Source organism: Brienomyrus brachyistius, chromosome 6 (assembly GCF_023856365.1).
Source record: "Brienomyrus brachyistius isolate T26 chromosome 6, BBRACH_0.4, whole genome shotgun sequence".
Classification (NCBI taxonomy): domain Eukaryota; kingdom Metazoa; phylum Chordata; class Actinopteri; order Osteoglossiformes; family Mormyridae; genus Brienomyrus; species Brienomyrus brachyistius.
This window is the reverse complement of record NC_064538.1, coordinates 2,043,908-2,071,843: the sequence shown is the minus strand read 5'-3', so window position 1 is coordinate 2,071,843 and position 27,936 is coordinate 2,043,908. Positions and strand designations below refer to the sequence as shown.

The window sequence follows — 27,936 nt, the reverse complement described above, 5'->3', positions numbered from 1 at the left end:
CTCATTTTATTCCCAACAGCTTTTGTAGTAATGTTTCAGTGCAAAACGAAACTGTCAAAAAGTATTCTAATATTCAAAGCTTGGTAAAGCCCATTGAGTCCATTTTTTCAAAGACATAAGTGTTGTCGCCTTGTCATATGAGCTTCACCTGTGACTAATAATGGATCAATTAGGTCTCAGGTGTGTATAAAAAGAACCCCACTACACTAGACCTTCACATCAACTGCAACTAGACCTCTGCAAACATGCCTAAGATTCACCCTGAGACTAAAGTGTTGATCATCAAGAGGCTGAAGACCGGATCCACTGCTGATGTGGCAGACACCTTCAATGTGTCTCAGCGTCAAGTACAGAGGATAAAAAAAAGATTTGAAGAGACTGGAGACGTTTTTGACAAGCCCAGGTCAGGCAGACCCTGCAAGACAACTGCTCCACGAGACCGTTTGTTGGTTCGAAAATCCAAGGCCAGCCCATTTTCCACTGCAGCAGAACTCCACGAGACCTGGTCACCTGAAGTCCCTGTGTCAACCAGAACAGTTTGTCGGATTCTGTCTGGAAATGGCCTCCATGGTCGAATCAGTGCCCAGAAGCCAGCACTGAACAAAAGACAATTGAAAAACCGTGTGGCATTTGCCAAAGCCCACAGCCTGCTAAAAGGATGGGCGCTGGAAAAGTGGCAGAAGGTGGATTTTTCAGATGAATCTTCTGTTGAATTACACCACAGTCGCCACAAATATTGCAGGAGACCTACTGGAGCCCGCATGGATCCGAGATTCACCCAGAAAACAGTGAAGTTTGGTGGTGGAAAAATCATGGTCTGGGGTTACATCCAGTATGGGGGTGTGCGAGAGATCTGCAGGGTGGAAGGCAACATCAAAAGTCTGACATACCAAGAAATCTTAGCTACCTTTTATATTCCCAACCATAAAAGAGGCCAAATTCTGTAGCAGGATGGTGCTCCATCACATACTTCCATCTCCACATCAAAGTTTCTCAAGGCGTAGAAGATCAAGATGCTCCAGTATTGGCCAGCCCAGTCACCAGACATGAACATCATTGAGCATGTGTGGGGTAGGATGAAAGAGGAAGCATGGAAGATGAAACCTAAGAATATTGATGAACTCTGGGAGGCATGCAAGACTGCTTTCTTTGCTATTCCTGATGACTTCATCAATAAATTGTATGAATCCTTGCCAAACCGCATGGATGCAGTCCTTCAAGCTCATGGAAGTCATACTTTAATACAAGATATTAAATTTGGATCTCACAGCACCACTACTTAATTTGCTGACATATTTTTGTATTTGCAGTACATTTGGTCAATTTCTGTATAGGCGACAAAACTTTTGTCTTGCCAAAATTTTGACCTTTCTGTCTTTATTAAATGATAAATCTTTTTTCAGTGAAACTACTTCATTTCAATGCATTAAACATCATTTGGTAGGGTTTTAGCTTTTCATATGAGCTATTTGTAACATCAATTGATTAATTAAAAGTCAAGTTAATAGCAGGTGTTTCTACAAAATAGATAAGCAACAAGACTTTTGTCAGGGACTGTACATTCCACACAACGAAATGGGTAAAAGTATTCATGATTTGTGCTGATTATTGTATCGGATTTGTATCGGTATCGGTTAGTACTGAAGGCTGCAATATCGGTATCGTATCGGAAGTTAAAACGTTGTATCGGGACATCCCTACTTGCAAACAATGCAGAAACCTACCAAACATTGCCGGGCCGTTCCTGTGCTCACAGAGCGTAGTGAGCTTTACTTTACTCAGGAGGAGGACAGGCTCACATTTTCTGACCGTGGCCTTGCTGTGCTATATTGTGAAAGGTGCTGAACTTAGTGATGAGACAGTTAATACCCAGATTCTGGAGATCGTCAAAGTGAGGCCCAGTGACTTCAAGCTGGGAATCGGGGCTTGCTAAGTTTATGCAATATCACGTGACCGATGACTTCCGATTCATCCTGAGGTGTAAGAGGCTTCGAATCCTGTTGGCTCTTCAAAACTTTTATATAAGTGAGATGATTCTAATTAGCAATGGTAGTGGAGGCCAGTTTAACCAAAGAACCAACCGCCAGGTGATGGGTCACAGCAAGGAGGGGTATGGGGTTGGGTTTCAGTGTTTGGGTACATTTAATGGAGGTAAGATAAAACATTTGGTAAGGTTTAGCAGCGTCTGTAATATCCCTGCATTGTAGGCAGAGCTTTCTGGATAGATTCTGGACACACACACCCTCGTATTGGACAAATTGATTCAGAAAATGGATGGATGGATGGATGGAATGCAGTGTTTTTCATGTGTTTTCATGAGTGGAAGTGAACTTTTACAGAACTGAGTATTTGAGTAAGTAGGAGAAAAATCCATTTTTCATTAATCTTATTGCCTGTATTTTTGCCCCTTATTTTGAGCTGTTTTAAATGCTGCACTGTTCAGTTGCAAATGGTAGGTCCCTCTGAATCCCATCTTCGCTTTACTCCACCTCCTGTTATTCACAGGTATCTGACTCTCGAATCCGGCTGAAATGATCCCAGTCGATTTTCCAATCTCCGCCTTTTCTATTTGGCAGAATGCACAGCCTGGATCCAAACTGCCTTCCTTCCCAGTTGGACTAACAGTTGGCTCCACCTGACACTCTATACCATTTAAACCTCAGCTGATCACAGAGCTTATTGCAGGATGTGCGTTTGTTCCTCTCCATGTGTTGTGGGGCTGCCTTGCCTAACTCCTATAGTAAGGAGAAGGTCATAAACTTGTGTTCTTATGTTTTAATAATTCTGAAATGGGTACGAAATGAGCAGCAGGACGATATAGAGCTAAAAGGTGCGATTTTTCTAGCACTACGATTTTCTAGCACTAAGAAAGGCAGCACTGCCTTGCTGAATGTGATTTCTGTGGCAAAAAGATGGTGATATTGCTGGCAAGCGGTCTTTTTATTAAACTCAAATGTAACTCTGTCAAAGTACAATTTTACCAGGGTCCCTGAATTCGCTTGAGATGCTCTGTTAAATGAACCCCCCAGAAGACAGAATGAAGCTGTAATTCATACAGGTGGCAAAACTAAAATGTCTCTTGGTAATTTCATCAGGGCGGTGATGGAATTACAAATGTGCATGTTTTCGGCGAGTAATGGATGAGGTGATATGAAACATGCAGTTGTCTGTAATCGCTGCAGCTTTGGGGAAAAAAACTAGCATCCCTTTAAAATTCATTACATTAGGATGGCAGGCAGAGGTCACTGCAGTTTGGACGTGCCAGGAACAGAGGAATAAAGCCAAGTAGAATGTATGGAACTTCCAGTCTTTCTGTAATATTTCACAGAGTAAGGCATAACTAAAGGCACTGCTGAGAAAATGAGCGTAGAGGATTACAGTAGTAAAATGGTAATCCCTACTATATACACTCCATATACGATACACGTTTTATATACATTTTATTATGTATACATATTTTATATGCAGCTCTGGAAACAAGAGACCGCATGTTGGAAAGGCTCTTGTAGCTTTAAGGAACACTGCTGCGTGCAAAGGACTGTGGGTGCACGCGTGACGAGAGCGCGCGGGAGAGCCTGAAGGAGTAGGCAGCACGTCGGCGAGCTGCAGTTTATGTGTAGTTAGTTTAGTTGTTCCTGGCAGTAAATACAGTCCCTGGTTTTTATGTATGCGTCACTGACGAATGTAAGTACTAAGTTTATTGATTATAAGTGATAAGTGACGCTGTGCTAATTTAGTTTACTTAATTGCGCGGCTAGGTTAACGTGACCTAGCTTGCTTACTGTTATAATTATCGCTGACGAGTGTTCAGTTGTATACCTCGGAAAGATATTTGCGTTTATTTCCCGTCCAATCATTCCCTCTAATACGAATTGTTGCTAATGTAATGTATTGTTGTGGGTATAGCCGAACTTATCAATGTTAAGGCGATGTGGTACAATTATGCATTATGTTAGTGTATTATGGTAATAACCATTGTAGGCACTGTGGTAATTTGTTTTTCCTGTTTATTTGTTATAGAACCACAAATAAATACAAACTTACTTACTTACCAAACCACTTCGTCTGAGTGTGCATCCAACTGACCTCAAGTAAGATAAGCCAGAGTACAACTAATTGCTCCCCCCTCCTGATTGAGAACGTGTATCTGGTGAAATACCCCCCCATCCTGAATCGTGACTGATATCCCACAGCGAGTACTACCCTCCTGCAGCAACCCCTTACAGTTTCCCAGGGGAGTGTGGCCCCCCTTTCCCACACCGCATCAAATTTTTCAGTTTCACTCATTTCTCAGTTTATGGGTTATGGGTATGAGCCTGTGTAAAATACACTTTTTTTTTTGCAAACTCCAGCCTGGCTCTTCCCTGCTTCTCATTGATGAAGGGCTTCTTTCTTGCTTTATGGGTCTTCAGCGCTGCTTCTAGGAGCCTGTCCCACCAGTACGCTTCACACTTAATGTTTTCCATTCCTTTTGAAGGTCACTTGAGGTCATCCTCCGATTTGTTAGACACTGATGGATAAGTTGATGGTCATCTCTGGCATTAGAAGGTTGCTTCTGCCCTCTACCTGGCTGGTTTTTGATTTTTCCCAGTGTCTCCTGCTTCTTCACCCTGTTCTTGTGTACTGCGGTCTTAGAAACTCACGAGCATGGAAGCAGCCTGCCTCACAGTGTAGCCTTCTGCCAGCAGAACCAGGATTAAACCAGAATTTAACAATGCAGATTTTAAAAAAGTATATAGAGTGGTCTCTTAATTTTTTACAGAGCTGTGTATTGTTTATATGTACCTATTTTATCTTTTGGCTGCATGTTTGAACCTGAGACCAGTTTTCAAATGGAGTCTGTTTCAGAATACTACATTCACACCCCCAAAACCTTCATATCCCAAATACTGCATCATGAAAGGTGAAAATTGGTAGGTTTATGCTAGTGAAATAATGAAGATAGATGTTGCTGCTTTTAAATCATTAACAAGGTTGTTTATTGAAATGGTTTATTGAAAGGCATCTAACAATTTCAAACACATATGGAGATATAATAGACATTCGCCTCAGAATTATATTTTATGTAATTTTATCTTTAAAGTGACCTTATTAAATTTGTTCCCCGAAGTAATAATTTCATCCCACACCCTGAGTGCTTTTGCACGCTGGTTATATGTGCTGTTAGTGTGCTAACAGCATTTTCTACCCAGGGAGTCTGATCGAAACCCAAAATCAAGCTGCTGCTGTGAGCTCCTGCTGAGCACCCTGCTCGGAGGCATGTACACTCGACGGACGCTACGGAGTGTTTAACAGTGATTTCTATGATCTATATTCTTGTCCTCAGTAGGCGTTATGATGCTGATGTGTCACTGAACGTGTCAGCCAATGTAGTCCATATCTGTTTTGATATCTTACTCCTGGGGATACCTGCATTTCTAGGTACACATTGAACTGCTTATAGACTTTTCCCAGTTTAGACCGTAAACCCGAACTGGACTGTGCATGAGCAGATAAGTATCATTTCCGCTCACTACTGCTTCACGGCAGCTGGGCGATTTCACAAATTGATTTATTGCAGTTTTTTTTTTTTTAACAAAGGTTGTACTTAGCACTTATTTGAATTATTGTGTATATATGTGTTTTTAGGGGGCAGCATGGTGCTGCAGTGGTTAGCACTGTTGCCTCACACCTCTGGAACCTGGGTTCGAGTCTCCACCTGGGTCACATGCGTGCGGAGTTTGCATGTTCTCCCCATGTCATCGTGGGGTTTCCTCCGGGTACTCCGGTTTCCCCCCACAGTCCAAAAACATGCTGAGGCTAATTGGAGTTACTAAATTGCCCATAGGTGTGCATGTGAGAGTGCATGGTGTGCGAGTGTGCCCTGTGATGGGCTGACCCCCCATCCTGGGTTGTTCCCTGCCTCATGCCCATTGCTTCCGGGATAGGCTCCAGACCCCCCGTGACCCAGTAGGATAAGCAGTTTGGAAAATGGATGGATATGTGTTTTTAAATTACAAAGATTATTTTATTTAAAAATAGTATTTAGCACGATTTGGCTTATTACAGTTTAATAATAGTTTGTAATTATGACATGTTATAATGTATTTTTAAATTATTATAATCGTATTTTTTAATAATTTGTAATTAAAAAAATAGTCTGTGGTACATTGGGCGGAGCTACAATTTGGCCGTCATTGTTATTATGAATTATGACGTCATAAGTAGGAGGGGGAGCGTATCCCTTATTCTGATTGGTCGAGGGGTTATCTCCATATACCATACATTGCCGATAGGGAGCCATATGGTTTGGGTGATAAGGGTTGCTGTTAAACTTTAATAGAATAAAAATACATTACATGTATTTATTTGTGTTATTTTTAATTACGTTTTTAAGGAATAATAAAACATGTGGCAGGATGAATGCAAGCTAGCGCATACACATCTAGCGGGGCCCGTCAGGCCGCAGGCACGGGTTGTTAGGGGTAGGCACAAGCGCCACGGCGTATTTTAAAAGAATGTGGGGATCTGAACGGGCTGGTAGGAGTAGTTGCATGGCACTGGTAATTATACTATATTGGCAACCACTTGAGCCAGGTCATATGACCTACCAGGAAGTTATAAAAGGCTGCCAAGATGGAATCTCATTCTCTTGCTGCTGTGTTTTACAACTGGACATGGGGTGGGTTCTTCTTCCCTGTGGGTAAGGAAAGGAGTAGAGGGTTTGTTTGAGAACTTGAATGTTTCATTTTAATTTTACCAGGGTGACTGCTAGCAGCATGTAACTCTTCGTGGAGGACGCGGAGGTGACTGTTTGGAATTTTATCATTTGACGTGATCCCCTACGAGCTGATGGGCTACAGACACTGAGGCTCTGGTCACTTGGGTTATACTGTGGGATTTAAAAGGGTCTATGTTTCTTTGTTGATTGTTTCTTTGTACCTGTAGCATTGGAACGCTTCCTCTTGGTGTTGCTGTGCTGCGAGGGCATTAAGCATTCCTGCAAAGGACCAGACTAGCCACTGTTTTAGGTTTATTTGATAGGCTTGTAAGTTGTAAGTGTAATTGTAGTATTGTATTTTGGGCGGTGGACATCGGCCGCTACCCTCCCCTTATGTTTGTACATGGGATCTTTCTGTACAAGGCCGGATCCGCACAGGCTTTTGCTCTGCTGTTGGGGTGCCACACTGAGTGGACACTGTACTGTTGTATGTAGTGTTTGTCGTGTTGTATGCTGTGTGGTGTTGAGTTTTGCTGTTTTCTTTGTCACCAGGGGCCTCCTGAGCTGAGAGCTGCGTGTGCTGATCTGACCTTACCATCTGGAGGATAGTCAGCTGCCCCCCACCCCCAGCAACCTTCATTTGTCTGATTTTAGATATTTGTAATAGATATTTGTAATAAAGTGGATTGGGTTTTATTTTTACATGCCTCTTTGTTATTGTCCCTTTGCGGGGAGGGTTCGAACTTCGCCACGTTACAGAAGGAACATTAGGGGTTACCAGGAGGTGGCGTAGTCAGAGCAGTGTGGGTATTCTGTGCTTTGGGCACCACAAGAAAGCACCGAAATGTTTTAAAGGAACTTTAGCGTTAATTTTAAAGAGAAAAAAAAAGAATCAAGGAATAACCCTGTTAATTCTTGTTTAAATAAATTAACGCAAGAGAGTCGGCTCTTTAACGAAAACTGTGTGGCTCTATGCGCATGCGCTGCATGAGCGAGCCAGAGAGGAGAGCGCATTCGCTAATTTAATCAAGAATTAACCGCGTTATTCCTTGATTCTTGTTGAAATGCTTAGAGCGTTTTACTTTACATTGGCAGAAAAGTGCTTCATTACTTAAACCCCTATAACCATAACGTTAATTTGAAATAACAGGCGCTCCTCTGGTGTCGCCATTTTGAAACGGGCTGGCCAATATCGTTTCGACCGCTTTTTTCAAACAGACCTGCCGATTATGGCCGAGCTCTGGGACTCGCTCATTTCGCTGTTTAAATGCTTTCTTCAACCTAACACTGGTAAATAATGTTTTTCCTTCTAATTCTTTAAGCATGTTGATTAAATGTAATGAGTTTAAGTTTTCTTTTAAAACGACGTGCTGCATGTTAATTGCTTTCGCTTGTGCTTGTTTAAACTCAGCATTTGCTCTTCTGCTGCTTTCGGGCATGTTTGTACTGGTTTAAATTCCGCCTGCTTTCTTCTAAAATAACGCTAAAGTTTTTCTTAAACATTTTGGTGCTTGCTTTTAAAATACGCCGTGGCGCTTGTGCACACATGGCTGCGGCCGGACTGGTCCCCGCTGGACGTGTATTTTGCATTCATTCCGTTATGTTTTATTCCTTAAAGACGTAATTAAAAATACAACATAAATACATGTAATGTATTTTCATTCTATTAAAGTTTAAAGGCAACCCTTACCACCCAAACCATATGGCCCCCTATAGGCAACACGTGTAATAGACATTTGGAATATTCCTGACATTTAACATCTACTCACATTCAATTGAAAACACCTGTGTCTTCATTTTTAATGATTTATTTACAAGTATTTACATATTTCAGTAGTACTGATAGTCAGTGTTCTATGTTGAGTCGCATCTCCTCCCTTGCCTTGCTCTCCTTCACCATTGCCTTGCTCTCCTTCACCATTGCCTTGCTCTCCTTCACCATTGCCTTGCTCTCCTCCACCATTGCCTTGCTTTTCTCCACCATTGCCTTGCTTTTCTCCACCATTGCCTTGTACTCCTCCTCCATTGCCTTGCACTTCTCCTCCATTGCCCTGTACTTCTCCTCCATTGCCTTGCTCTCCTCCTCCATTGCCTTGCACTCCTCCACCATTGCCTTGCTCTCCTCCTCCATTGCCTTGCACTCCTTCACCATTGCCTTGCTCTCCTCCTCCTCCTCCATTGCCTTGTACTCCTCCATTGCCTTGTACTCCTCCTCCATTGCCTTGTATTCCTCCTCCATTGCCTTGTACTTCTCCTCCTCCTCCATTGCCTTGTACTTCTCCTCCTCCACCTTTGCCTGGCTCTCCTCCACCTTTGCCTGGCTCTCCTCCTTCACCGCCACTGTCTGGCTCTCCTCCTTCACCGCCACTGTCTGGCTCTCCTCCTTCACCGCCACTGTCTGGCTCTCCTCCTTCACCGCCACTGTCTGGCTCTCCTCCTTCACCGCCACTGTCTGGCTCTCCTCCTTCACCGCCAATGTCTGGCTATCCTCCATCGCCAATGTCTGGCTATCCTCCATCGCCAATGTCTGGCTGTCCTCCATCGCCAATGTCTGGCTGTCCTCCATCGCCAATGTCTGGCTGTCCTCCTCTATCGCCAATGTCTGGCTGTCCTCCTCTATCGCCAATGTCTGGCTGTCCTCCTCTATCGCCAATGTCTGGCTGTCCTCCTCTATCGCCAATGTCTGGCTGTCCTCCATCGCCACTGTCTGGCTCTCCACCACCATTTCCTTTTTTCCTTTCCCTTTTTTTGTAAAAAGCTTCTTCAGCCAGGATTTCTTTTTCTTTCCTTCTTTGTCCTTTTTTCTTTCCTCCTTTGCGTCTATAGCTTCTCCAGCGTCCTTTGGTACCGCTGGGGGCCTAAAGCAATTGAGAAAAATCCACTTCATATTGAGATGCTTCTTCTTCGAAATCAGATTTGTTTTGAAGTGGTATTGGTGCCTACAGCAGAATTTATACCTTCAGAATGATGACGTCAGAGTTGTCACGGTAACATTGTGTTCTAGAATTCAACTGTAGGTGCCATATTTGGTCAGTGGTTCAATTTTTTTTAAATTCTCTGCATTTTTTATATGCTTTATTCAGCTCATATTCTGCAGCATATATTGTATGAATTTCCATATTTACCTTAATTAGTTTACTCGCAGATAATATTCTGTACTTGCAAATAGGGATATAGGAAAATAGGTCCGATATCAGCCAAAAAAAAAACTATCGGATTATATCGGACTGCGTTAAAAATCTCCGATATAAGCAGTCCGTTCCGCTAAAATCTCCGTTACAGCTATTCTATCCAGCAGCGTCCAGAGCCAGCGTGCAAAGCCCACGTGATCACAACACTGCTTGCTAGCGAAGTAGCGAAGAAAAAGACCGATGTCGGTCGTGTGGCAGTATTTTTCATTAAAGTCCGAAAAAGACAGTGTGGCTCAGTGCAACACTTGTCATGCACAAGTTTCCCGTGGTGGAACAGAACCGGGAAAGTTTAATACGTCCAACCTCATCGCGCATTTGAAGCAGCATCACAAAACTCTGCATGAGGACTTTCGCAAGACCACTGAGTTAAAGAAACAAATTGAAATTGAAACTTTGGACACTCAACCTTTAGCAGTTGGTCAATTAACAATTTTTTTTTCTTATGTTCCTGCTCTCAGCTGTTCCTACCATTTGCTGATGGTAAAAAATAAATAACTGAAGTGACCTTTAATTAGTATTTTGCACTTTAAAAAATATATTTTTGTTTATTTAATTAAGATATTTTTCAGGGTCTTAATATTTATTCTTTAATTCTTTTTTATATATTCTTATGTAAAAGGTTCACATTTATGCAACCAATAGTTAATAAATTGGTCGTTTTTTTCCCATACTTACTGTTGCTGACTTTTGTTCTCAGTTTGATCTAGCCGTTCATACAGTCCCTGACAAAAGTCTTGTCGCTTGTGTACAAATTGACCTCAAGTGCCGCTGAAATATATTTCTAATCAAGATTTTTTTACAAGAAATGGCTCATTTTATTCCCAACAGCTTTTGTAGTAATGTTTCAGTGCAAAACGAAACTGTCAAAAAGTATTCTAATATTCAAAGCTTGGTAAAGCCCATTGAGTCCATTTTTTCAAAGACATAAGTGTTGTCGCCTTGTCATATGAGCTTCACCTGTGACTAATAATGGATCAATTAGGTCTCAGGTGTGTATAAAAAGAACCCCACTACACTAGACCTTCACATCAACTGCAACTAGACCTCTGCAAACATGCCTAAGATTCACCCTGAGACTAAAGTGTTGATCATCAAGAGGCTGAAGACCGGATCCACTGCTGATGTGGCAGACACCTTCAATGTGTCTCAGCGTCAAGTACAGAGGATAAAAAAAAGATTTGAAGAGACTGGAGACGTTTTTGACAAGCCCAGGTCAGGCAGACCCTGCAAGACAACTGCTCCACGAGACCGTTTGTTGGTTCGAAAATCCAAGGCCAGCCCATTTTCCACTGCAGCAGAACTCCACGAGACCTGGTCACCTGAAGTCCCTGTGTCAACCAGAACAGTTTGTCGGATTCTGTCTGGAAATGGCCTCCATGGTCGAATCAGTGCCCAGAAGCCAGCACTGAACAAAAGACAATTGAAAAACCGTGTGGCATTTGCCAAAGCCCACAGCCTGCTAAAAGGATGGGCGCTGGAAAAGTGGCAGAAGGTGGATTTTTCAGATGAATCTTCTGTTGAATTACACCACAGTCGCCACAAATATTGCAGGAGACCTACTGGAGCCCGCATGGATCCGAGATTCACCCAGAAAACAGTGAAGTTTGGTGGTGGAAAAATCATGGTCTGGGGTTACATCCAGTATGGGGGTGTGCGAGAGATCTGCAGGGTGGAAGGCAACATCAAAAGTCTGACATACCAAGAAATCTTAGCTACCTTTTATATTCCCAACCATAAAAGAGGCCAAATTCTGTAGCAGGATGGTGCTCCATCACATACTTCCATCTCCACATCAAAGTTTCTCAAGGCGTAGAAGATCAAGATGCTCCAGTATTGGCCAGCCCAGTCACCAGACATGAACATCATTGAGCATGTGTGGGGTAGGATGAAAGAGGAAGCATGGAAGATGAAACCTAAGAATATTGATGAACTCTGGGAGGCATGCAAGACTGCTTTCTTTGCTATTCCTGATGACTTCATCAATAAATTGTATGAATCCTTGCCAAACCGCATGGATGCAGTCCTTCAAGCTCATGGAAGTCATACTTTAATACAAGATATTAAATTTGGATCTCACAGCACCACTACTTAATTTGCTGACATATTTTTGTATTTGCAGTACATTTGGTCAATTTCTGTATAGGCGACAAAACTTTTGTCTTGCCAAAATTTTGACCTTTCTGTCTTTATTAAATGATAAATCTTTTTTCAGTGAAACTACTTCATTTCAATGCATTAAACATCATTTGGTAGGGTTTTAGCTTTTCATATGAGCTATTTGTAACATCAATTGATTAATTAAAAGTCAAGTTAATAGCAGGTGTTTCTACAAAATAGATAAGCAACAAGACTTTTGTCAGGGACTGTACATTCCACACAACGAAATGGGTAAAAGTATTCATGATTTGTGCTGATTATTGTATCGGATTTGTATCGGTATCGGTTAGTACTGAAGGCTGCAATATCGGTATCGTATCGGAAGTTAAAACGTTGTATCGGGACATCCCTACTTGCAAACAATGCAGAAACCTACCAAACATTGCCGGGCCGTTCCTGTGCTCACAGAGCGTAGTGAGCTTTACTTTACTCAGGAGGAGGACAGGCTCACATTTTCTGACCGTGGCCTTGCTGTGCTATATTGTGAAAGGTGCTGAACTTAGTGATGAGACAGTTAATACCCAGATTCTGGAGATCGTCAAAGTGAGGCCCAGTGACTTCAAGCTGGGAATCGGGGCTTGCTAAGTTTATGCAATATCACGTGACCGATGACTTCCGATTCATCCTGAGGTGTAAGAGGCTTCGAATCCTGTTGGCTCTTCAAAACTTTTATATAAGTGAGATGATTCTAATTAGCAATGGTAGTGGAGGCCAGTTTAACCAAAGAACCAACCGCCAGGTGATGGGTCACAGCAAGGAGGGGTATGGGGTTGGGTTTCAGTGTTTGGGTACATTTAATGGAGGTAAGATAAAACATTTGGTAAGGTTTAGCAGCGTCTGTAATATCCCTGCATTGTAGGCAGAGCTTTCTGGATAGATTCTGGACACACACACCCTCGTATTGGACAAATTGATTCAGAAAATGGATGGATGGATGGATGGAATGCAGTGTTTTTCATGTGTTTTCATGAGTGGAAGTGAACTTTTACAGAACTGAGTATTTGAGTAAGTAGGAGAAAAATCCATTTTTCATTAATCTTATTGCCTGTATTTTTGCCCCTTATTTTGAGCTGTTTTAAATGCTGCACTGTTCAGTTGCAAATGGTAGGTCCCTCTGAATCCCATCTTCGCTTTACTCCACCTCCTGTTATTCACAGGTATCTGACTCTCGAATCCGGCTGAAATGATCCCAGTCGATTTTCCAATCTCCGCCTTTTCTATTTGGCAGAATGCACAGCCTGGATCCAAACTGCCTTCCTTCCCAGTTGGACTAACAGTTGGCTCCACCTGACACTCTATACCATTTAAACCTCAGCTGATCACAGAGCTTATTGCAGGATGTGCGTTTGTTCCTCTCCATGTGTTGTGGGGCTGCCTTGCCTAACTCCTATAGTAAGGAGAAGGTCATAAACTTGTGTTCTTATGTTTTAATAATTCTGAAATGGGTACGAAATGAGCAGCAGGACGATATAGAGCTAAAAGGTGCGATTTTTCTAGCACTACGATTTTCTAGCACTAAGAAAGGCAGCACTGCCTTGCTGAATGTGATTTCTGTGGCAAAAAGATGGTGATATTGCTGGCAAGCGGTCTTTTTATTAAACTCAAATGTAACTCTGTCAAAGTACAATTTTACCAGGGTCCCTGAATTCGCTTGAGATGCTCTGTTAAATGAACCCCCCAGAAGACAGAATGAAGCTGTAATTCATACAGGTGGCAAAACTAAAATGTCTCTTGGTAATTTCATCAGGGCGGTGATGGAATTACAAATGTGCATGTTTTCGGCGAGTAATGGATGAGGTGATATGAAACATGCAGTTGTCTGTAATCGCTGCAGCTTTGGGGAAAAAAACTAGCATCCCTTTAAAATTCATTACATTAGGATGGCAGGCAGAGGTCACTGCAGTTTGGACGTGCCAGGAACAGAGGAATAAAGCCAAGTAGAATGTATGGAACTTCCAGTCTTTCTGTAATATTTCACAGAGTAAGGCATAACTAAAGGCACTGCTGAGAAAATGAGCGTAGAGGATTACAGTAGTAAAATGGTAATCCCTACTATATACACTCCATATACGATACACGTTTTATATACATTTTATTATGTATACATATTTTATATGCAGCTCTGGAAACAAGAGACCGCATGTTGGAAAGGCTCTTGTAGCTTTAAGGAACACTGCTGCGTGCAAAGGACTGTGGGTGCACGCGTGACGAGAGCGCGCGGGAGAGCCTGAAGGAGTAGGCAGCACGTCGGCGAGCTGCAGTTTATGTGTAGTTAGTTTAGTTGTTCCTGGCAGTAAATACAGTCCCTGGTTTTTATGTATGCGTCACTGACGAATGTAAGTACTAAGTTTATTGATTATAAGTGATAAGTGACGCTGTGCTAATTTAGTTTACTTAATTGCGCGGCTAGGTTAACGTGACCTAGCTTGCTTACTGTTATAATTATCGCTGACGAGTGTTCAGTTGTATACCTCGGAAAGATATTTGCGTTTATTTCCCGTCCAATCATTCCCTCTAATACGAATTGTTGCTAATGTAATGTATTGTTGTGGGTATAGCCGAACTTATCAATGTTAAGGCGATGTGGTACAATTATGCATTATGTTAGTGTATTATGGATAATAACCATTGTAAGCACTGTGGTAATTTGTTTTTCCTGTTTATTTGTTATAGAACCACAAATAAATACAAACTTACTTACTTACCAAACCACTTCGTCTGAGTGTGCATCCAACTGACCTCAAGTAAGATAAGCCAGAGTACAACTAATTGCTCCCCCCTCCTGATTGAGAACGTGTATCTGGTGAAATACCCCCCCATCCTGAATCGTGACTGATATCCCACAGCGAGTACTACCCTCCTGCAGCAACCCCTTACAGTTTCCCAGGGGAGTGTGGCCCCCCTTTCCCACACCGCATCAAATTTTTCAGTTTCACTCATTTCTCAGTTTATGGGTTATGGGTATGAGCCTGTGTAAAATACACTTTTTTTTTGCAAACTCCAGCCTGGCTCTTCCCTGCTTCTCATTGATGAAGGGCTTCTTTCTTGCTTTATGGGTCTTCAGCGCTGCTTCTAGGAGCCTGTCCCACCAGTACGCTTCACACTTAATGTTTTCCATTCCTTTTGAAGGTCACTTGAGGTCATCCTCCGATTTGTTAGACACTGATGGATAAGTTGATGGTCATCTCTGGCATTAGAAGGTTGCTTCTGCCCTCTACCTGGCTGGTTTTTGATTTTTCCCAGTGTCTCCTGCTTCTTCACCCTGTTCTTGTGTACTGCGGTCTTAGAAACTCACGAGCATGGAAGCAGCCTGCCTCACAGTGTAGCCTTCTGCCAGCAGAACCAGGATTAAACCAGAATTTAACAATGCAGATTTTAAAAAAGTATATAGAGTGGTCTCTTAATTTTTTACAGAGCTGTGTATTGTTTATATGTACCTATTTTATCTTTTGGCTGCATGTTTGAGCCTGAGACCAGTTTTCAAATGGAGTCTGTTTCAGAATACTACATTCACACCCCCAAAACCTTCATATCCCAAATACTGCATCATGAAAGGTGAAAATTGGTAGGTTTATGCTAGTGAAATAATGAAGATAGATGTTGCTGCTTTTAAATCATTAACAAGGTTGTTTATTGAAATGGTTTATTGAAAGGCATCTAACAATTTCAAACACATATGGAGATATAATAGACATTCGCCTCAGAATTATATTTTATGTAATTTTATCTTTAAAGTGACCTTATTAAATTTGTTCCCCGAAGTAATAATTTCATCCCACACTCTGAGTGCTTTTGCACGCTGGTTATATGTGCTGTTAGTGTGCTAACAGCATTTTCTACCCAGGGAGTCTGATCGAAACCCAAAATCAAGCTGCTGCTGTGAGCTCCTGCTGAGCACCCTGCTCGGAGGCATGTACACTCGACGGACGCTACGGAGTGTTTAACAGTGATTTCTATGATCTATATTCTTGTCCTCAGTAGGCGTTATGATGCTGATGTGTCACTGAACGTGTCAGCCAATGTAGTCCATATCTGTTTTGATATCTTACTCCTGGGGATACCTGCATTTCTAGGTACACATTGAACTGCTTATAGACTTTTCCCAGTTTAGACCGTAAACCCGAACTGGACTGTGCATGAGCAGATAAGTATCATTTCCGCTCACTACTGCTTCACGGCAGCTGGGCGATTTCACAAATTGATTTATTGCAGTTTTTTTTTTTTTAACAAAGGTTGTACTTAGCACTTATTTGAATTATTGTGTATATATGTGTTTTTAGGGGGCAGCATGGTGCTGCAGTGGTTAGCACTGTTGCCTCACACCTCTGGAACCTGGGTTCGAGTCTCCACCTGGGTCACATGCGTGCGGAGTTTGCATGTTCTCCCCATGTCATCGTGGGGTTTCCTCCGGGTACTCCGGTTTCCCCCCACAGTCCAAAAACATGCTGAGGCTAATTGGAGTTACTAAATTGCCCATAGGTGTGCATGTGAGAGTGCATGGTGTGCGAGTGTGCCCTGTGATGGGCTGACCCCCCATCCTGGGTTGTTCCCTGCCTCATGCCCATTGCTTCCGGGATAGGCTCCAGACCCCCCGTGACCCAGTAGGATAAGCAGTTTGGAAAATGGATGGATATGTGTTTTTAAATTACAAAGATTATTTTATTTAAAAATAGTATTTAGCACGATTTGGCTTATTACAGTTTAATAATAGTTTGTAATTATGACATGTTATAATGTATTTTTAAATTATTATAATCGTATTTTTTAATAATTTGTAATTAAAAAAATAGTCTGTGGTACATTGGGCGGAGCTACAATTTGGCCGTCATTGTTATTATGAATTATGACGTCATAAGTAGGAGGGGGAGCGTATCCCTTATTCTGATTGGTCGAGGGGTTATCTCCATATACCATACATTGCCGATAGGGAGCCATATGGTTTGGGTGATAAGGGTTGCTGTTAAACTTTAATAGAATAAAAATACATTACATGTATTTATTTGTGTTATTTTTAATTACGTTTTTAAGGAATAATAAAACATGTGGCAGGATGAATGCAAGCTAGCGCATACACATCTAGCGGGGCCCGTCAGGCCGCAGGCACGGGTTGTTAGGGGTAGGCACAAGCGCCACGGCGTATTTTAAAAGAATGTGGGGATCTGAACGGGCTGGTAGGAGTAGTTGCATGGCACTGGTAATTATACTATATTGGCAACCACTTGAGCCAGGTCATATGACCTACCAGGAAGTTATAAAAGGCTGCCAAGATGGAATCTCATTCTCTTGCTGCTGTGTTTTACAACTGGACATGGGGTGGGTTCTTCTTCCCTGTGGGTAAGGAAAGGAGTAGAGGGTTTGTTTGAGAACTTGAATGTTTCATTTTAATTTTACCAGGGTGACTGCTAGCAGCATGTAACTCTTCGTGGAGGACGCGGAGGTGACTGTTTGGAATTTTATCATTTGACGTGATCCCCTACGAGCTGATGGGCTACAGACACTGAGGCTCTGGTCACTTGGGTTATACTGTGGGATTTAAAAGGGTCTATGTTTCTTTGTTGATTGTTTCTTTGTACCTGTAGCATTGGAACGCTTCCTCTTGGTGTTGCTGTGCTGCGAGGGCATTAAGCATTCCTGCAAAGGACCAGACTAGCCACTGTTTTAGGTTTATTTGATAGGCTTGTAAGTTGTAAGTGTAATTGTAGTATTGTATTTTGGGCGGTGGACATCGGCCGCTACCCTCCCCTTATGTTTGTACATGGGATCTTTCTGTACAAGGCCGGATCCGCACAGGCTTTTGCTCTGCTGTTGGGGTGCCACACTGAGTGGACACTGTACTGTTGTATGTAGTGTTTGTCGTGTTGTATGCTGTGTGGTGTTGAGTTTTGCTGTTTTCTTTGTCACCAGGGGCCTCCTGAGCTGAGAGCTGCGTGTGCTGATCTGACCTTACCATCTGGAGGATAGTCAGCTGCCCCCCACCCCCAGCAACCTTCATTTGTCTGATTTTAGATATTTGTAATAGATATTTGTAATAAAGTGGATTGGGTTTTATTTTTACATGCCTCTTTGTTATTGTCCCTTTGCGGGGAGGGTTCGAACTTCGCCACGTTACAGAAGGAACATTAGGGGTTACCAGGAGGTGGCGTAGTCAGAGCAGTGTGGGTATTCTGTGCTTTGGGCACCACAAGAAAGCACCGAAATGTTTTAAAGGAACTTTAGCGTTAATTTTAAAGAGAAAAAAAAAGAATCAAGGAATAACCCTGTTAATTCTTGTTTAAATAAATTAACGCAAGAGAGTCGGCTCTTTAACGAAAACTGTGTGGCTCTATGCGCATGCGCTGCATGAGCGAGCCAGAGAGGAGAGCGCATTCGCTAATTTAATCAAGAATTAACCGCGTTATTCCTTGATTCTTGTTGAAATGCTTAGAGCGTTTTACTTTACATTGGCAGAAAAGTGCTTCATTACTTAAACCCCTATAACCATAACGTTAATTTGAAATAACAGGCGCTCCTCTGGTGTCGCCATTTTGAAACGGGCTGGCCAATATCGTTTCGACCGCTTTTTTCAAACAGACCTGCCGATTATGGCCGAGCTCTGGGACTCGCTCATTTCGCTGTTTAAATGCTTTCTTCAACCTAACACTGGTAAATAATGTTTTTCCTTCTAATTCTTTAAGCATGTTGATTAAATGTAATGAGTTTAAGTTTTCTTTTAAAACGACGTGCTGCATGTTAATTGCTTTCGCTTGTGCTTGTTTAAACTCAGCATTTGCTCTTCTGCTGCTTTCGGGCATGTTTGTACTGGTTTAAATTCCGCCTGCTTTCTTCTAAAATAACGCTAAAGTTTTTCTTAAACATTTTGGTGCTTGCTTTTAAAATACGCCGTGGCGCTTGTGCACACATGGCTGCGGCCGGACTGGTCCCCGCTGGACGTGTATTTTGCATTCATTCCGTTATGTTTTATTCCTTAAAGACGTAATTAAAAATACAACATAAATACATGTAATGTATTTTCATTCTATTAAAGTTTAAAGGCAACCCTTACCACCCAAACCATATGGCCCCCTATAGGCAACACGTGTAATAGACATTTGGAATATTCCTGACATTTAACATCTACTCACATTCAATTGAAAACACCTGTGTCTTCATTTTTAATGATTTATTTACAAGTATTTACATATTTCAGTAGTACTGATAGTCAGTGTTCTATGTTGAGTCGCATCTCCTCCCTTGCCTTGCTCTCCTTCACCATTGCCTTGCTCTCCTTCACCATTGCCTTGCTCTCCTCCACCATTGCCTTGCTTTTCTCCACCATTGCCTTGTACTCCTCCTCCATTGCCTTGCACTTCTCCTCCATTGCCCTGTACTTCTCCTCCATTGCCTTGCTCTCCTCCTCCATTGCCTTGCACTCCTCCACCATTGCCTTGCTCTCCTCCTCCATTGCCTTGCACTCCTTCACCATTGCCTTGCTCTCCTCCTCCTCCTCCATTGCCTTGTACTCCTCCTCCATTGCCTTGTATTCCTCCTCCATTGCCTTGTACTTCTCCTCCTCCTCCATTGCCTTGTACTTCTCCTCCTCCACCTTTGCCTGGCTCTCCTCCACCTTTGCCTGGCTCTCCTCCTTCACCGCCACTGTCTGGCTCTCCTCCTTCACCGCCACTGTCTGGCTCTCCTCCTTCACCGCCACTGTCTGGCTCTCCTCCTTCACCGCCACTGTCTGGCTCTCCTCCTTCACCGCCAATGTCTGGCTATCCTCCATCGCCAATGTCTGGCTATCCTCCATCGCCAATGTCTGGCTGTCCTCCATCGCCAATGTCTGGCTGTCCTCCATCGCCAATGTCTGGCTGTCCTCCTCTATCGCCAATGTCTGGCTGTCCTCCTCTATCGCCAATGTCTGGCTGTCCTCCTCTATCGCCAATGTCTGGCTGTCCTCCTCTATCGCCAATGTCTGGCTGTCCTCCATCGCCACTGTCTGGCTCTCCACCACCATTGCCTTTTTTCCTTTCCCTTTTTTTGTAAAAAGCTTCTTCAGCCAGGATTTCTTTTTCTTTCCTTCTTTGTCCTTTTTTCTTTCCTCCTTTGCGTCTATAGCTTCTCCAGCGTCCTTTGGTACCGCTGGGGGCCTAAAGCAATTGAGAAAAATCCACTTCATATTGAGATGCTTCTTCTTCGAAATCAGATTTGTTTTGAAGTGGTATTGGTGCCTACAGCAGAATTTATACCTTCAGAATGATGACGTCAGAGTTGTCACGGTAACATTGTGTTCTAGAATTCAACTGTAGGTGCCATATTTGGTCAGTGGTTCAATTTTTTTTAAATTCTCTGCATTTTTTATATGCTTTATTCAGCTCATATTCTGCAGCATATATTGTATGAATTTCCATATTTACCTTAATTAGTTTACTCGCAGATAATATTCTGTACTTGCAAATAGGGATATAGGAAAATAGGTCCGATATCAGCCAAAAAAAAAAACTATCGGATTATATCGGACTGCGTTAAAAATCTCCGATATAAGCAGTCCGTTCCGCTAAAATCTCCGTTACAGCTATTCTATCCAGCAGCGTCCAGAGCCAGCGTGCAAAGCCCACGTGATCACAACACTGCTTGCTAGCGAAGTAGCGAAGAAAAAGACCGATGTCGGTCGTGTGGCAGTATTTTTCATTAAAGTCCGAAAAAGACAGTGTGGCTCAGTGCAACACTTGTCATGCACAAGTTTCCCGTGGTGGAACAGAACCGGGAAAGTTTAATACGTCCAACCTCATCGCGCATTTGAAGCAGCATCACAAAACTCTGCATGAGGACTTTCGCAAGACCACTGAGTTAAAGAAACAAATTGAAATTGAAACTTTGGACACTCAACCTTTAGCAGTTGGTCAATTAACAATTTTTTTTTCTTATGTTCCTGCTCTCAGCTGTTCCTACCATTTGCTGATGGTAAAAAATAAATAACTGAAGTGACCTTTAATTAGTATTTTGCACTTTAAAAAATATATTTTTGTTTATTTAATTAAGATATTTTTCAGGGTCTTAATATTTATTCTTTAATTCTTTTTTATATATTCTTATGTAAAAGGTTCACATTTATGCAACCAATAGTTAATAAATTGGTCGTTTTTTTCCCATACTTACTGTTGCTGACTTTTGTTCTCAGTTTGATCTAGCCGTTCATACAGTCCCTGACAAAAGTCTTGTCGCTTGTGTACAAATTGACCTCAAGTGCCGCTGAAATATATTTCTAATCAAGATTTTTTTACAAGAAATGGCTCATTTTATTCCCAACAGCTTTTGTAGTAATGTTTCAGTGCAAAACGAAACTGTCAAAAAGTATTCTAATATTCAAAGCTTGGTAAAGCCCATTGAGTCCATTTTTTCAAAGACATAAGTGTTGTCGCCTTGTCATATGAGCTTCACCTGTGACTAATAATGGATCAATTAGGTCTCAGGTGTGTATAAAAAGAACCCCACTACACTAGACCTTCACATCAACTGCAACTAGACCTCTGCAAACATGCCTAAGATTCACCCTGAGACTAAAGTGTTGATCATCAAGAGGCTGAAGACCGGATCCACTGCTGATGTGGCAGACACCTTCAATGTGTCTCAGCGTCAAGTACAGAGGATAAAAAAAAGATTTGAAGAGACTGGAGACGTTTTTGACAAGCCCAGGTCAGGCAGACCCTGCAAGACAACTGCTCCACGAGACCGTTTGTTGGTTCGAAAATCCAAGGCCAGCCCATTTTCCACTGCAGCAGAACTCCACGAGACCTGGTCACCTGAAGTCCCTGTGTCAACCAGAACAGTTTGTCGGATTCTGTCTGGAAATGGCCTCCATGGTCGAATCAGTGCCCAGAAGCCAGCACTGAACAAAAGACAATTGAAAAACCGTGTGGCATTTGCCAAAGCCCACAGCCTGCTAAAAGGATGGGCGCTGGAAAAGTGGCAGAAGGTGGATTTTTCAGATGAATCTTCTGTTGAATTACACCACAGTCGCCACAAATATTGCAGGAGACCTACTGGAGCCCGCATGGATCCGAGATTCACCCAGAAAACAGTGAAGTTTGGTGGTGGAAAAATCATGGTCTGGGGTTACATCCAGTATGGGGGTGTGCGAGAGATCTGCAGGGTGGAAGGCAACATCAAAAGTCTGACATACCAAGAAATCTTAGCTACCTTTTATATTCCCAACCATAAAAGAGGCCAAATTCTGTAGCAGGATGGTGCTCCATCACATACTTCCATCTCCACATCAAAGTTTCTCAAGGCGTAGAAGATCAAGATGCTCCAGTATTGGCCAGCCCAGTCACCAGACATGAACATCATTGAGCATGTGTGGGGTAGGATGAAAGAGGAAGCATGGAAGATGAAACCTAAGAATATTGATGAACTCTGGGAGGCATGCAAGACTGCTTTCTTTGCTATTCCTGATGACTTCATCAATAAATTGTATGAATCCTTGCCAAACCGCATGGATGCAGTCCTTCAAGCTCATGGAAGTCATACTTTAATACAAGATATTAAATTTGGATCTCACAGCACCACTACTTAATTTGCTGACATATTTTTGTATTTGCAGTACATTTGGTCAATTTCTGTATAGGCGACAAAACTTTTGTCTTGCCAAAATTTTGACCTTTCTGTCTTTATTAAATGATAAATCTTTTTTCAGTGAAACTACTTCATTTCAATGCATTAAACATCATTTGGTAGGGTTTTAGCTTTTCATATGAGCTATTTGTAACATCAATTGATTAATTAAAAGTCAAGTTAATAGCAGGTGTTTCTACAAAATAGATAAGCAACAAGACTTTTGTCAGGGACTGTACATTCCACACAACGAAATGGGTAAAAGTATTCATGATTTGTGCTGATTATTGTATCGGATTTGTATCGGTATCGGTTAGTACTGAAGGCTGCAATATCGGTATCGTATCGGAAGTTAAAACGTTGTATCGGGACATCCCTACTTGCAAACAATGCAGAAACCTACCAAACATTGCCGGGCCGTTCCTGTGCTCACAGAGCGTAGTGAGCTTTACTTTACTCAGGAGGAGGACAGGCTCACATTTTCTGACCGTGGCCTTGCTGTGCTATATTGTGAAAGGTGCTGAACTTAGTGATGAGACAGTTAATACCCAGATTCTGGAGATCGTCAAAGTGAGGCCCAGTGACTTCAAGCTGGGAATCGGGGCTTGCTAAGTTTATGCAATATCACGTGACCGATGACTTCCGATTCATCCTGAGGTGTAAGAGGCTTCGAATCCTGTTGGCTCTTCAAAACTTTTATATAAGTGAGATGATTCTAATTAGCAATGGTAGTGGAGGCCAGTTTAACCAAAGAACCAACCGCCAGGTGATGGGTCACAGCAAGGAGGGGTATGGGGTTGGGTTTCAGTGTTTGGGTACATTTAATGGAGGTAAGATAAAACATTTGGTAAGGTTTAGCAGCGTCTGTAATATCCCTGCATTGTAGGCAGAGCTTTCTGGATAGATTCTGGACACACACACCCTCGTATTGGACAAATTGATTCAGAAAATGGATGGATGGATGGATGGAATGCAGTGTTTTTCATGTGTTTTCATGAGTGGAAGTGAACTTTTACAGAACTGAGTATTTGAGTAAGTAGGAGAAAAATCCATTTTTCATTAATCTTATTGCCTGTATTTTTGCCCCTTATTTTGAGCTGTTTTAAATGCTGCACTTTTCAGTTGCAAATGGTAGGTCCCTCTGAATCCCATCTTCGCTTTACTCCACCTCCTGTTATTCACAGGTATCTGACTCTCGAATCCGGCTGAAATGATCCCAGTCGATTTTCCAATCTCCGCCTTTTCTATTTGGCAGAATGCACAGCCTGGATCCAAACTGCCTTCCTTCCCAGTTGGACTAACAGTTGGCTCCACCTGACACTCTATACCATTTAAACCTCAGCTGATCACAGAGCTTATTGCAGGATGTGCGTTTGTTCCTCTCCATGTGTTGTGGGGCTGCCTTGCCTAACTCCTATAGTAAGGAGAAGGTCATAAACTTGTGTTCTTATGTTTTAATAATTCTGAAATGGGTACGAAATGAGCAGCAGGACGATATAGAGCTAAAAGGTGCGATTTTTCTAGCACTACGATTTTCTAGCACTAAGAAAGGCAGCACTGCCTTGCTGAATGTGATTTCTGTGGCAAAAAGATGGTGATATTGCTGGCAAGCGGTCTTTTTATTAAACTCAAATGTAACTCTGTCAAAGTACAATTTTACCAGGGTCCCTGAATTCGCTTGAGATGCTCTGTTAAATGAACCCCCCAGAAGACAGAATGAAGCTGTAATTCATACAGGTGGCAAAACTAAAATGTCTCTTGGTAATTTCATCAGGGCGGTGATGGAATTACAAATGTGCATGTTTTCGGCGAGTAATGGATGAGGTGATATGAAACATGCAGTTGTCTGTAATCGCTGCAGCTTTGGGGAAAAAAACTAGCATCCCTTTAAAATTCATTACATTAGGATGGCAGGCAGAGGTCACTGCAGTTTGGACGTGCCAGGAACAGAGGAATAAAGCCAAGTAGAATGTATGGAACTTCCAGTCTTTCTGTAATATTTCACAGAGTAAGGCATAACTAAAGGCACTGCTGAGAAAATGAGCGTAGAGGATTACAGTAGTAAAATGGTAATCCCTACTATATACACTCCATATACGATACACGTTTTATATACATTTTATTATGTATACATATTTTATATGCAGCTCTGGAAACAAGAGACCGCATGTTGGAAAGGCTCTTGTAGCTTTAAGGAACACTGCTGCGTGCAAAGGACTGTGGGTGCACGCGTGACGAGAGCGCGCGGGAGAGCCTGAAGGAGTAGGCAGCACGTCGGCGAGCTGCAGTTTATGTGTAGTTAGTTTAGTTGTTCCTGGCAGTAAATACAGTCCCTGGTTTTTATGTATGCGTCACTGACGAATGTAAGTACTAAGTTTATTGATTATAAGTGATAAGTGACGCTGTGCTAATTTAGTTTACTTAATTGCGCGGCTAGGTTAACGTGACCTAGCTTGCTTACTGTTATAATTATCGCTGACGAGTGTTCAGTTGTATACCTCGGAAAGATATTTGCGTTTATTTCCCGTCCAATCATTCCCTCTAATACGAATTGTTGCTAATGTAATGTATTGTTGTGGGTATAGCCGAACTTATCAATGTTAAGGCGATGTGGTACAATTATGCATTATGTTAGTGTATTATGGTAATAACCATTGTAGGCACTGTGGTAATTTGTTTTTCCTGTTTATTTGTTATAGAACCACAAATAAATACAAACTTACTTACTTACCAAACCACTTCGTCTGAGTGTGCATCCAACTGACCTCAAGTAAGATAAGCCAGAGTACAACTAATTGCTCCCCCCTCCTGATTGAGAACGTGTATCTGGTGAAATACCCCCCCATCCTGAATCGTGACTGATATCCCACAGCGAGTACTACCCTCCTGCAGCAACCCCTTACAGTTTCCCAGGGGAGTGTGGCCCCCCTTTCCCACACCGCATCAAATTTTTCAGTTTCACTCATTTCTCAGTTTATGGGTTATGGGTATGAGCCTGTGTAAAATACACTTTTTTTTTGCAAACTCCAGCCTGGCTCTTCCCTGCTTCTCATTGATGAAGGGCTTCTTTCTTGCTTTATGGGTCTTCAGCGCTGCTTCTAGGAGCCTGTCCCACCAGTACGCTTCACACTTAATGTTTTCCATTCCTTTTGAAGGTCACTTGAGGTCATCCTCCGATTTGTTAGACACTGATGGATAAGTTGATGGTCATCTCTGGCATTAGAAGGTTGCTTCTGCCCTCTACCTGGCTGGTTTTTGATTTTTCCCAGTGTCTCCTGCTTCTTCACCCTGTTCTTGTGTACTGCGGTCTTAGAAACTCACGAGCATGGAAGCAGCCTGCCTCACAGTGTAGCCTTCTGCCAGCAGAACCAGGATTAAACCAGAATTTAACAATGCAGATTTTAAAAAAGTATATAGAGTGGTCTCTTAATTTTTTACAGAGCTGTGTATTGTTTATATGTACCTATTTTATCTTTTGGCTGCATGTTTGAACCTGAGACCAGTTTTCAAATGGAGTCTGTTTCAGAATACTACATTCACACCCCCAAAACCTTCATATCCCAAATACTGCATCATGAAAGGTGAAAATTGGTAGGTTTATGCTAGTGAAATAATGAAGATAGATGTTGCTGCTTTTAAATCATTAACAAGGTTGTTTATTGAAATGGTTTATTGAAAGGCATCTAACAATTTCAAACACATATGGAGATATAATAGACATTCGCCTCAGAATTATATTTTATGTAATTTTATCTTTAAAGTGACCTTATTAAATTTGTTCCCCGAAGTAATAATTTCATCCCACACCCTGAGTGCTTTTGCACGCTGGTTATATGTGCTGTTAGTGTGCTAACAGCATTTTCTACCCAGGGAGTCTGATCGAAACCCAAAATCAAGCTGCTGCTGTGAGCTCCTGCTGAGCACCCTGCTCGGAGGCATGTACACTCGACGGACGCTACGGAGTGTTTAACAGTGATTTCTATGATCTATATTCTTGTCCTCAGTAGGCGTTATGATGCTGATGTGTCACTGAACGTGTCAGCCAATGTAGTCCATATCTGTTTTGATATCTTACTCCTGGGGATACCTGCATTTCTAGGTACACATTGAACTGCTTATAGACTTTTCCCAGTTTAGACCGTAAACCCGAACTGGACTGTGCATGAGCAGATAAGTATCATTTCCGCTCACTACTGCTTCACGGCAGCTGGGCGATTTCACAAATTGATTTATTGCAGTTTTTTTTTTTTTAACAAAGGTTGTACTTAGCACTTATTTGAATTATTGTGTATATATGTGTTTTTAGGGGGCAGCATGGTGCTGCAGTGGTTAGCACTGTTGCCTCACACCTCTGGAACCTGGGTTCGAGTCTCCACCTGGGTCACATGCGTGCGGAGTTTGCATGTTCTCCCCATGTCATCGTGGGGTTTCCTCCGGGTACTCCGGTTTCCCCCCACAGTCCAAAAACATGCTGAGGCTAATTGGAGTTACTAAATTGCCCATAGGTGTGCATGTGAGAGTGCATGGTGTGCGAGTGTGCCCTGTGATGGGCTGACCCCCCATCCTGGGTTGTTCCCTGCCTCATGCCCATTGCTTCCGGGATAGGCTCCAGACCCCCCGTGACCCAGTAGGATAAGCAGTTTGGAAAATGGATGGATATGTGTTTTTAAATTACAAAGATTATTTTATTTAAAAATAGTATTTAGCACGATTTGGCTTATTACAGTTTAATAATAGTTTGTAATTATGACATGTTATAATGTATTTTTAAATTATTATAATCGTATTTTTTAATAATTTGTAATTAAAAAAATAGTCTGTGGTACATTGGGCGGAGCTACAATTTGGCCGTCATTGTTATTATGAATTATGACGTCATAAGTAGGAGGGGGAGCGTATCCCTTATTCTGATTGGTCGAGGGGTTATCTCCATATACCATACATTGCCGATAGGGAGCCATATGGTTTGGGTGATAAGGGTTGCTGTTAAACTTTAATAGAATAAAAATACATTACATGTATTTATTTGTGTTATTTTTAATTACGTTTTTAAGGAATAATAAAACATGTGGCAGGATGAATGCAAGCTAGCGCATACACATCTAGCGGGGCCCGTCAGGCCGCAGGCACGGGTTGTTAGGGGTAGGCACAAGCGCCACGGCGTATTTTAAAAGAATGTGGGGATCTGAACGGGCTGGTAGGAGTAGTTGCATGGCACTGGTAATTATACTATATTGGCAACCACTTGAGCCAGGTCATATGACCTACCAGGAAGTTATAAAAGGCTGCCAAGATGGAATC

At 42.2% G+C, this 27,936-nt stretch overlaps 2 protein-coding genes across 3 annotated transcripts; both read right to left on the bottom strand.

Annotated features, from left to right (window-relative positions):
• Positions 1–8,492: 8,492 nt before the first annotated feature.
• On the bottom strand, positions 8,493–9,896 carry LOC125744456 (uncharacterized). Of its 2 annotated transcripts, none has more exons than XM_049016284.1 (2): positions 9,420–9,896; positions 8,493–9,341 (listed from the first exon to the last, which is right to left on the bottom strand). In XM_049016284.1, exons 1-2 carry the CDS (start codon positions 9,585–9,587, stop codon positions 8,547–8,549), a joined length of 963 nt encoding a protein of 320 aa, XP_048872241.1. In that variant the 5' UTR covers positions 9,588–9,896; the 3' UTR covers positions 8,493–8,546. The 2 variants fall into 2 exon arrangements, with proteins under 2 accessions (XP_048872241.1, XP_048872238.1); XM_049016281.1 differs by having other exon boundaries at positions 8,493–9,368; positions 9,420–9,890.
• Positions 9,897–19,192: 9,296 nt separating this feature from the next.
• Positions 19,193–20,473, bottom strand: LOC125744457 (cilia- and flagella-associated protein 251-like). The gene is made up of 2 exons (XM_049016285.1): positions 19,541–20,473; positions 19,193–19,429 (listed from the first exon to the last, which is right to left on the bottom strand). Exons 1-2 carry the CDS (start codon positions 20,198–20,200, stop codon positions 19,247–19,249), a joined length of 843 nt encoding a protein of 280 aa, XP_048872242.1. The 5' UTR covers positions 20,201–20,473; the 3' UTR covers positions 19,193–19,246.
• Positions 20,474–27,936: the final 7,463 nt, after the last annotated feature.